Source organism: Gouania willdenowi, chromosome 6, assembly GCF_900634775.1.
Source record: "Gouania willdenowi chromosome 6, fGouWil2.1, whole genome shotgun sequence".
NCBI lineage: Eukaryota > Metazoa > Chordata > Actinopteri > Blenniiformes > Gobiesocidae > Gouania > Gouania willdenowi.
The window spans coordinates 71,493,243-71,505,067 of record NC_041049.1 but is presented as its reverse complement, the minus strand read 5'-3'; the positions used below and the strand labels follow the sequence as shown (position 1 = coordinate 71,505,067).

The 11,825-nt window shown below is 33.6% G+C and overlaps 1 protein-coding gene across 1 annotated transcript in view; it reads left to right on the top strand.

Annotated features, from left to right (window-relative positions):
* The first annotated feature begins 3,021 nt into the window (after positions 1 to 3,021).
* The window catches only part of lrriq1 (leucine-rich repeats and IQ motif containing 1), a 33,542-nt gene continuing 24,738 nt past the window's right edge, over positions 3,022 to 11,825 (top strand). The window contains 13 exon segments of the mRNA XM_028448350.1: positions 3,022 to 3,219; positions 4,844 to 4,940; positions 5,033 to 5,100; positions 5,184 to 5,244; positions 5,816 to 5,958; positions 7,053 to 7,127; positions 8,195 to 8,400; positions 8,402 to 9,087; positions 9,249 to 9,610; positions 10,207 to 10,274; positions 10,276 to 10,357; positions 10,424 to 10,574; positions 11,439 to 11,632. Of these exon segments, the coding sequence (XP_028304151.1) occupies positions 3,145 to 3,219; positions 4,844 to 4,940; positions 5,033 to 5,100; positions 5,184 to 5,244; positions 5,816 to 5,958; positions 7,053 to 7,127; positions 8,195 to 8,400; positions 8,402 to 9,087; positions 9,249 to 9,610; positions 10,207 to 10,274; positions 10,276 to 10,357; positions 10,424 to 10,574; positions 11,439 to 11,632 (2,268 nt within the window). The 5' untranslated portion in view covers positions 3,022 to 3,144.

Sequence of the window (11,825 nt, the reverse complement as noted above, 5' to 3'; positions counted from 1 at the left end):
AAGGTTTACAATAGGAGCTCACAGTTCTCCAAACAGAAGAAAGAAACCAGTCATCGTGATCAAGAATGCCATCAATAATTGCACATTGTTCATGACTAAAGCCATTTGTGTTCCTCTGTTCATGCTTTTCACCTACAAGGTCTACTAACAGACCTCCTTTCTAGCTGGATGTCAAAAAAGCCCACACATATTTTTTCCTGTTAAAGTCACAGTGTGAGCGTTGGGAAAGATTTGCTTTGGTTAAAGAATAACAACTCTCTAATATATACTGTACCATTAACACCAGTAATACATATCACTAGTATCGTTTCTACATATCTTTTAGCCAATTTATCATTTTGTGTTTTTTTCTAAATGGTTAGAAGCAGGTCATATAAATTCTAATGCAAGCAAATGATTAAAAAAAAGAAAAACTTATTAGATGCAATAACACCAAATTGATTTAATATTGTATTTTTGCTAAAAAGTAAAGGTAACAGTAAAAGGACATGAGCTCATGTCACAGCTTTTTGTTTAAAGAGTTTTGCATGAATATTTTTAATATTTTCAACTAAAACTAGACTTTATGCATTAACACACCAAAGGTGGAGGGAGTCTAATACAGGTTCTTAAATCCACAGCGGTGGGTTGGATAATGTTGTCTTGCCAAATAAATAAAGCATTTCTATTGAACATGAGGACTAGCTGCACAATGCTAAACCTCTCTATGTGCTACCAACACATTATGTCATTATTATAGTGTTTAATGACGCCCATCTTTGTAGTGAAGGCAATCATGCAATTTCAACATAAATGTGCCGCAGTTTGCACTTCTGCTTATGAATGAAATGAAAAGTATTTAAAGCAACGACAGTATCCAAGCAATAAGTGACAGATATCAGTCTTCACTTAAATTTCCTTGATTTTGTGACCAATTTTTATTTAATTTGAGGAAATTGCATGGAAAGCGAATTTGAGGGAAAATTTAGTTTTTTTTTTTTTAAGAATGGAAAGTTTTCACAACAAATTCAAATACAAAATGACTGGCACCACATTATATTAACCATGTGAAAACTATTGTAGAGTGTCACTGAATGTGAGTATTTTTACAACTGAAATAGTTGGTCATTAAAACACACACATTCATGATTTCTCTGTTATTTTTGCTTTCTCCTGTAGGCCAAACTGGATGATTCAAATGGCCGGATTTGGACCCCTGCGCCTTGAGTTTGACACACATGGTTAACCCAGCCACAGGTATAAACAGAAGAGCAATCGAGCACCAACACACACACAAACCTCGTTTATCAAAATGTGCTCATTTGAAATGACTCATTTCCATAGAAATTCCATTTTGAAAATGAGCTTGTTATTTTTAAGACCTTTGAAGATGACGTCACAATGTAAAAAGAAGCAAACCGACGCGGTAGGAGAGGCTATTCCTTAGCAAAAAGTAGTTTATTCAAGTGTACAATAAGTATATTATTTTATACTAAAACTAAGGCAGTATACTTGAAGTGTACTTTTTATATACAGTACTATATTATATGCTTAAGAAAAGTATAGTGAAGTATACTTGGTTCAAGTCCCGATGCGGACAAAATATGGAAGTTGTTCTGGTATCTGGAAGGGTGCCTCCCGAGCACTGCCGATGTGCCAAACCCCAACACTGCTCTGGGTGTCCTCCCTTCATAGTAAAAATTACCGTGAAGCAGCAAAAAAAAAAAAAAAAAACCTGAATTTCCCTTGAGGGAAGAGGGAGGTATTTAAAATTTAGAAAATAAATAAATAAATACTAGTAGTTTATAGATAAGTGTACTTAAAATTACCGTAGAAAGTATACTTAAAGTATACTTTTATAAACTTAAAATGTTCCAAATTAGTCCGAAGAAGTATTAAATTAGTATACTTTCTAGTACAAGTACATATGGTTCATTATATACTTGCTATACTTATACTTAATAAAATAAACTACTGTTTGTTAAGGAGTTGCTCGTCAATGTGTCATTTTCTCACCAAAAAGGCCACGTCTCATTCCAGAAACCTGGAGAACATGATTCTCTTAAACTGAAAAATATTGGTAGTTTGAGCTTTTTTTCTGTTAGGACGGTCCTTTAGTTTTATGTTTAATATTTTCATGTTTTTAAAAAATGTTAAACTCAAAGCTGCTTTGGGTTTAGTTTAGCATTTTTTTTAATTTATTTTTTATTTCTAGGAACATTTTATTTACAAAATGTATTTATAATGAGAGATTAATTCTCCAGGTGTTCATTAATGGGAACAGATTTAACTTGTTTCCCAGTGTTATACAAGTTATTAAAAAAATAAATAAAAAGATATGGAATTTGCTGGTTTAAAAACCTCTCTTATTATTGAAGGGACATTTGTTTTACTTTTTTACTTAAGTACATTTAGTACCTTTTTACTTTTACTCAAGTAAGGGAGCAACTTCAATACTTTTACTTTTAGCAGAGTCATTTTTATTCACCTATTTATACTTATTATTTCACACTGATGTGCGTCCCACTGTGCACACACAACACACACATTTTAATCAACGAGTGTCTCATAATGCTACATTACAAAACAAATATAAATACATGCTTATTTACTCCTATTGATAAATTTAAGACTCATTTACATCAGAACATGTGGTTTATTGTTACCCAGGAACACAAAATAAAGAGTTCTTATTTTTAACTGTTTCTAATATAAAAAACAACACGATTTGATTACTAATTGTAAATCATTCTGTTCTGATTGTTCTTCATCGCTTGCCGTACTGGTCAACAGTGCGCATGCTCCACTTCTCTTATTCTACGGATACAGTCACGTTGTGAAGTTATGAATAAACCAACTAAAGGCTCACAATGGACTCCTCGCACATTTCTACACTAATATTTATCATTTGTTGGTTAAATAAACAGAAGCATAACTGTATCTGAAAGAAACACGTGCATGTCACGTTTTGCAATCTTCGCTTAATTTGTCCCTTTCGAGATTACGTAGCACGTTGCGTGGTTTCCATAGTAACCGTGCTAGTTAAAAGGCTAGCAGAAACAACATTCTACATGTTAAATAAATACATCATCTAAAACGAAACTTGACGATTCGCGGTTTCTACGATACTCGTGTGTACAGTAAACATCGTGTGTATTGTGAACAATGCTGGAGACAAACGATCATAACTTTATTGAAACTGAAGAAAAGGAAGATTCTACGGATTGTGATGAAGATCAGGCAAGTGTTGATATAAACAATTAAAAATCATTTTCAAACTTCTTAAAAATGGATAAATAGTTCAACTAAATAAATAGTTAAACACTAATAAAATTTATTATTATTGTTTTTTATTATGACGAAAATATAATGCATCATTTTATGCCCACAAAGCAATGGTAAAAATTAATTATTTAAAATTTAACCCTTAACATAGGGATAAGTTGACAAAATATCTTCTGATATTTTCACGTTTATGAGCAGATCTTATATATCGTATGAACAATACAATTATACACAAAAATAACAATAAAATGATATTGTTTGAACATATACTAATATGTTTGTACAATATAGTGATCGAACATATATTGTCTCCTGGAGGTCTATGCTTCCGTAATATATAAATAAATACAAATGATGAATATATTTGATAGCTGTGAAGTTCACATTAATATCTGTGTGTTTTATTTTACTGTAAGACTAATTAACCAACACATGCTTTATTAGTAGAATAAATAGACACTGGGAGGGGGTCGCTACATCCCTTCAAGATGAAATATATTTTTTGAACAATTTGAACCCATTTTTGTTTATTTTTACCCTTTTTCTGCAACAACCAAACTGTCTGTGTTTTAACCTATTTTCATCACATTTTCTCGCCATATTTTTGCTCCTTTTAATGCATTTTTGCTACACTTCTGTATTACATTTCAATGCCTTTTCTGCACATTTTTTCAATTTTCAGGATATTTTCACTTTTAAACCCTTTCCATCACTATTTCCACCTAATGTCACATATGTTGACCTATTATTGTCACTTTTAACCTCTTTTCATCATATTTCATGCTTAGAAATTTTTACCACTTTTTCTGTCTGTTTTTATCCACTCTAATTTGCAACTTTTAACCAATTTCTGTGTTTTTTAAAATCTCATTTCACCACCTTTTCCAACATTTTTGGTCACTTTGAACCATTTTATTAGTGATTAAAACCAGGATTTCCATCTTTAAGATGACTATAGTAATAATAATAATAAACGTTCCTGGATAACAGTGGATATTATTCAGATGAATAAATAAATGTGGTTATCACAGATTCATAGAACAATAGACCATCATTTTACTGACTTTATGGATGGACCCCAAAAATCTCTCCCCTTTATTCCCCCTTATAGATGGTCCTGTCTCCACATGACTGTTCTTCAATGTTCATGTCTGTGTTCAACCACCTTCAGTGGTGGTCCCCGCTCTCTGGGACCTTTATTTTGGAGGGTCCCTGCTATCTGGGACCTTTATTTTGGAGGGTCCCTGCTATCTGGGACCTTTATTTTGGAGGGGTCCCTGCTATCTGGGACCTTTATTTTGGAGATTGCAGGTTAAAAAGTTTGAGAAGCACTGGTCTAGATGACCTCTTATACCCAAGACTGTTCCAATCATCAGAACCTGTATGCCATCTCACATTTCAGCCTTAGTTCAGCATGATTTAGTTAGTTTAGAAGTCAGAGGATCTCAACACATCTAATTCCATTCTTTAACTAAATTTGCAGCTCATGCATTCTCTACAGTTTTCTATGTCTCATGATACTTTTTTTTAATATATATGTACATCTCATGATATTCTAAAGTTCACCATTTTGCTTTAGGCCTCAGAAGAGATTCCACAGTCGTTACTCAGCTACTTTGAGATTTCTCAAAGCAGAGCAGCAGTATGTGAGCGACTTATCCTCAATGAGCTAGAAGGTAACAAAATGTTTATTTTCCCAAAATAAAAACAGCAAATAATTCATTTCTGACAGATTCTATTTGTTTATTTTTATTTTTAAATTCCCCAGCATCTCATTACACTGAGGGGCAGGAGATGAATATCCCTAATAAAGATCTACAAACGCTGGATGAGCAGGTGAAACCGTCTCTTTCTTATCTTATTAAACACATTATTCCATAGTGCATGCTAACAGAGGTGTTTTTATTTATTTTGTATAGAATAAAAACGAGGAGAACCAGAATGATGACACCTTCTTAAATAAGCATCCCAACACTGAAGGTATTAAAATATGTACCACAAGGGGTCGCTGTTTGCATAGTTTGTGTTCACCTCCCACCATGTTCTAAAGCAGGGGTCTGCAACCTGTGGCTCTGGAGCCTCGTGTGGCTCTTTGACTCTTTTGCAATGGCTCCCTATAGCTTTAAAAAATGAGATATTGAGTTGTTATTTCTCACAGAGGGTATTGATTATTAATGACATTAACTTCAAATAGAATTATGATAAAACCATTTGCTAACCAAAAAAATAAATCACATTGTGCAATAACTCCGTACGTCACCTAATGAAACATCTGCAGAACATCAACTTCACCTGAACCTGTGGCTAACCTTAAGTTTTAAATCCCTGCTAAGATAATTAACAAAATTAATACAATTTAATTAATTAAATGATTTGATATAATTTGAATTTTTTTTTGCCTCCAGAAGGACTTTAGGTGAAATTAGGCAAAATAACTGCTTTGAATGTAAAGGTTGCAAACCTAAAGTAAATGTCATTAGTATATATCAGATGTATGAATGACAATTGTCACATTTATCTTCTTATCCTTTCTGGCTCATTTATGTCTCAGATGATGGTGCACTGGATGAAAGCTTAAAGGAGAAATACATTCATGATTTAGTGAAGTGTAAAAACAACCAGGAGGAGAAGCAAAGGAAACGGAGAGAAATTCACTTTCAAGAAGATCTGCAAAAGATAATGACATCAGAGAAGGTAAAGTAATTATCATTTCATTATGTAAGGCTTTAGAGAGTTTGAGGATGGATGGCAATAATATTACAAACAACTTTATAATTAAAGTCTGTTGTTTTAGTTTTAAACTCAATGTTTTTTCAATAATTTTTCTATCCAGTGGTAGTGATGTGTTAATGTAGTGTAGTAACTGATTTTGTGTTTATTCAATTAAATCTGCATTTTCATGGTACCTGCAGATGTCTCACTATAAATGCACCAAACGTTAAAATCATGAGTAGATATGATAAGATCCAACATCTTAAACTCCTGGATGTTGTTATCTCTTGAATATTATTGATTAAAATGAAGCTGGACCTCACACAGTCTACATGTTAATTTAATACTGTGTGACAATATCTAATATTTTACCTTCAAGTGATGTATTTTGTTAAACTTTTGCCATCAAAGGCTAAGGTAAGAAATCTCAGAACCAGAAAACCTCTGATAAACCCCATGTAGAATAATAAAACACTGTTATGTCACTGTTTAAACCAGCTTAACACATTATTGTATTTGACATTTGAAATCTGCCAAATACAATGTAATCATAGGAGTTATTATTATTATTTTTCTTTGTCGTGGAACTCCTCCTATCTATTAATGCAGCACTAATGACACATATATCATCTCATATTAACAATGTCAACAATTATTTGTAGAACTTTTTTGGAGCCAAATAGTCAAGATCAAGGTCAAGGTTGTGTCTTTTTTTCTCCATATCTCTATGAATATTTATTGTACAAGTTTGATGCTTATATTTATGAAAAGCTCATCTCAAGTGGAGTATTTTATTTCATTGGACCGAAGCTGTACGACCTACCAGTAAAAAGATTGGTAGGGGTCAAAATTCATGATGTCACCAAAAAAAAAGAGTGCTCAGACTTTTACCATTGAACAACATTTCCTTTCATTGTGTGACCTTGACCTTTGCTCAAAATTATATTTAAGGTCAAGGTCAGTCTTCTGTTTTCCTTGTATTATATATGTTGTCATATTTTCTAATTTTCAGTTGTCTCTTATTTTCAATTGCCAAATACGTATTTACCTTGTGAATTCATTATTATTTTCATCAGCATAATCAGGTGGAACTCGAGCTGAACAAAAGGAGAGATTATGAGAAACTTGAGCATGAGTTACAGCTTCAGCAGGTAATATTTATAATATTTACTATCACTGTCTGCCACGGTGGGGTTCAATTACATTTTTCAATTACAATTATGTCTTCAATTATCCATGTTGAATTGCAACTCAAATACAATTATGGTGACCTGCATTTTTTCCAATTACAATTATCATTTCCCCCTACAAGGAAATTACAATTATGTTCTCAATTACTAAATTCAATTACTAATAATCATAAATACCAAACCTGGAATAAATAAGCCCATAAAACGTGACCTTCCTCTTGTGTTAGCTTTCTCTTAGCATCTCTAATGATAACTGGTCCTAAATGAGCTGTATAATACATAAAAACTAATAACTATCATCTCATTAGTTTTTTTTAACCTCTTGGTTACTTTGTTAGTCTTCCTAATCAATAAACATATTGGTATTAATATTTTTGGTGTGGGTGTCTGAGGCTTTTTCTTTCAAAAATGGTAAAATGATTCTGAAGAGAAGTGACAGGTAGTGGGAAACATATTTGAATAATTGTTAACTATGTGTAAGCTATAGAACTGTAACATGGTTCCCCGGGTTTGCATTTAATTAAGTTGTAATTGACAGTTCTTATAGAATTTCCATGCCAATTGCAATTAAAAAGTCAATTATCTTAAACCCAATTACAACAGCAACATATTTTTCATTTACAATTACAATTATAATTATGCCATAATTGTAATTAATTCGTATTATAATTGACCTTAACCTTGCTGTCTGCGGCACATATTGTTGGAGTATAGAACTCACCTGTCAGGAGAACAAGACTGGAACTGGGCTTAAACATTTAATATTTGAATATGAGAATATATGTTATAAGTGATGACGGTAAGACATTGCCAATGTCAGTATATGGCAATAATGTAAGAAATGCTGCTAATATGTCTAGTTTGTTCTATTGTTAGCTAGTTAGCTCAAGTGCTAACTTAAGAGCAGCCTGTCCCACCTGACCAAGTACATACTGTTCAGTGTTAACATTTAAATTATGTAAATTAAACAATTTCCTACATGTTGGTATCTAGCTTTGGAACATAAATTATTATTTTTTTTGTTTAAGGAAAACATCAATAACCGACAAAAACAAGTTGAAGACATTAAAAGGATGATCGAAGTGGAGCAAAAAAGACAACAGGAAATAGATGAGAGGAAAATGGTGGAAAGGGAAGAAAGGAAGAGGAAGAAGGAAGAGAAAAGGCGTCAAGAGAGATTGATTAAGGAAGAAAAAAAGAGAAAAATGAAAGAGAGGAAGCTGAAAGAGGAGGAAAAAGAGGAAAGAAGAAGAGGAGGAGATGAGGAAGAAAGAGGAGGAAGAGAAAAGGAAAAGTGAGGAGGAAAATAGATTGCGAGAGGAAATGGCGAAAGAGGAGTTGAAGCGGAAAAAAGATGAAGAATTAAAGGAAGAAGAGAGGAAAACTGGCAGAAGAAATAAAGAGGAAGAAGAAGAAAGAAAAGAGAACCAGGAGGAGGTGAAGAGTGTAAAAAAAGATAATCATGAGGTTGTTATGAATTACAGACAAATAAAGAAACAAAATGAAGAAGAAAAACCAATTCAGGAAACAGACATGAAGCAACTAGAGGATGAGAAAAGAAACATAACAGAGGAAGAGAAAGAAAGAATAATAAAAGATAAGTGTATGATGGAGGTGACAGGAAGCAAGATGTCAGTGAAGGAAATTACACAAAGTGATTCAATGTCCAAGCTGAAAAACTCAGAAGAAGATAAGCAGAAAATAAATGATAAGGATGAGAACGGAAGTGAGGAAGTGATAAGATACGTTGACCAGTTAGTGAAGAACTGTGGAAAAATGGAGAAACAGAGGAGAAATGATTCTGAAGTGATAGAAAGGAAAAAGGTTAAAAATGAAATAAAGGAGTGGAAGACGGCGGTCGAACAAATAAAAACGTTCAGACAGAACGAAATCAGAAAAAAATGCAGGCAGGTGAAGATGGGTTGAAGAAGGAAAAACAGAGGGAAATAAGGAGAAGATGAGGAAGTGAACGGCCAAAAGAAGAATGTCACAGAACGCATGGAAGAGCTGAAAAGTGGTAGAATATTGGATACTGGAGATCAGGAAAGACACAGCAAAGAAGAAAACATCCAAACTGACACAAATACAACAGAAAAAAAAGCAGAGAGGGACTAAACGTTCCTGCTTTTCACTCCTTAAATCTTATTTCCTCTTCTGACAAAACCTGCTCCAGCATCTCTTTAAGACCAATCATCTGTCCAACATCTGGAGACGGAAGTCATCTCGAATCAACCGAGTGCCTTCCAGACCACACGGAGCAGAAAAAACTGTTGTGGATGAAGGAGTGCAATCCCTGGTCCAAGATGTCCCTTCAGAACCTGAGGAAACATGAAGGTTCATCCCAGAGAGGAACGGAGAGGACGAGGAGGAGAGTGAAGGACAATCTACCTCCACTGAGTGCAAACATACTGCTGCACTGCACAGGCTGCACATCTCTGGAGCAGGTAACATCCATCCATCATTACCAGGGATTAAAAAAATCATTTCATAAATAGTTCAGCTTTTATTGGTTCAAAGTGCATAAAAGCTTCATACAGGTGGCCAGAAAATGACTCTAAACACACAATATGACAACAAATGATAGAAAAGTATACAAAAATACACAAATTAGAAAAAATAACAATATGATGAGAAAATACCCAAAGACAGAGAAATTTACAAAACACAGTGAAATATGCAAAATGACTGCAAAAAATACAAACCAACAGGAGAAATCCCAAAATAAATTCAGACAACACATAAAATGAGAAAAACACAAAAAAATAAAAAAAATGACAAAGAAATATACAAACTGACAAAAACGCCCAAACCCTTTGTTTTTTTTTGTATTAATACACAGATTGGTCATTGTTTAAATGATGACATGATTGTTGATAATGTGGCTCTTGGATCAGGCAATCATATTCTTGTGGCCCCACAGTGGGTTAGTGGGTTTTCATCATCTAGTCTAAGTAAAATAGTTGATTCATTAATGTATTAATGTATATTTGGCAGTTTGTAGCTCTTCTAAGATGGACCAATGTAACTCTCTCTCCTTCAGGTAACCATGGTGACTTTGGAAGACTTGGATGGATGTAGTCTGTCCACTGTGGCCCAGTGCCCACTCCTCCTCCTTCACTCACTCACGCTGCGGCCTCCGAGCTTTGGAGGGCATCAGCAAGTTACAGAAGCTCCTCTACGTCGATGTACAGGTGTGTTCAGAACCAATGTGGTTATTTTTAAAGAAGATTAAACCAACATTTATTGTCTTTTTACAGGAAAATGACATTTCATATGTGGACTGTGAAAATATGACCAGTTTACGCATCCTTCGACTTTCTCACAACAAACTAACATCTATTCATGGTTTGAGGGGTGTCAACAATTTGGATTATCTGGACCTCTCCCACAACTCAATCATTCGAATTGGTGAGGATTAATAGTCATTATTTCATCTAATAGTCATGAGTTAAATACCTGTAACAGACTCTTTATAATGTTTGATCCAAAGTGTAATCAATAGTTTGAAAAAGCAGAAAGCGGGGCCACAAGCTGTCGTCCTCCTGAACAAAAAGACTTACTATAATCAAAAATAAAAATCTGTTTACACGTGTATATTTACTTTATTTTATTTTATTCATTATTGTCATTTTTATTTTTTCTTATACATAAGCATTTGGCACCTTATCACCATATTGTTATTTGGTTTACTTTACAACCTCCTTGTTTTCTGTGTGGGTGTGTATAATTAATATCACTAGTGTTGTTTTCATTTGTTATAATTATTATTATTGTTTTTTTTTTAATTTTCTTGATATGCCGTTCTTTGCCTTTTAATTACCCCACGAGGATAAATAAAGTAAAAAAACACCATCACTCCTATTGATTCCTACAAATGTCCACAAGAGGGCAGCAGCTCTTTTTTTCACCTACTTTTTTCATTCTTTTACTTTGAAACTTTTTCGTCAGTGGAAATAAAAAATGATAAACTGCATATTTGAAAAAACCCTCACGGATTGTATATAATATATATATATATATATATATATATATATATATTCCTAACTTATTTATGCTTATTTGTTGAAGTTATTTACTTTTTGTTTTGTTATTTATTCAGTAATTTCCCATCCATAAGGTTTACACTCAGAATTAAAAAATAAAAAAACAAATAAATGATTGTTTAGTCAATGTAAAGCATTTATCATTTTCTCTCTATCATTTTTCATTTCTTTTTGTGTGTACCTTTTTAAGTGCATACTTGAGTATTTATCATCTTGTTGTTATTTGTAGCTGGTCTAGAGTTCACGAGGAGACTGCAGAGGTTGTTAGTGGACCACAACCAGCTGATCAGCACTGAAGGCCTCAGAGATGTTCCTGCTCTCCTCCACCTGGACCTCTCACACAACCACCTGGCTGCTGTCGAGGGTCTGGAGAACAGCTCTCTACTCCACTCACTGGACCTCCGAGCCAACAGCCTTACTGAGGTAAACCACACTGAGGAGTGCTGCTGGTATTGTCCAAGACATTTAGTAGATAGAAAAACATGTTCCTTTACCCTAAAATAACTCTATAAAGCTCTAGAATATGTACAGCAGACGTCCCTGAATGTGTCAAACTCTAAAAATCTAAGCAATGAATTGTTAAAATGGACACAAGGGGTTTATTTTATGACAGTAT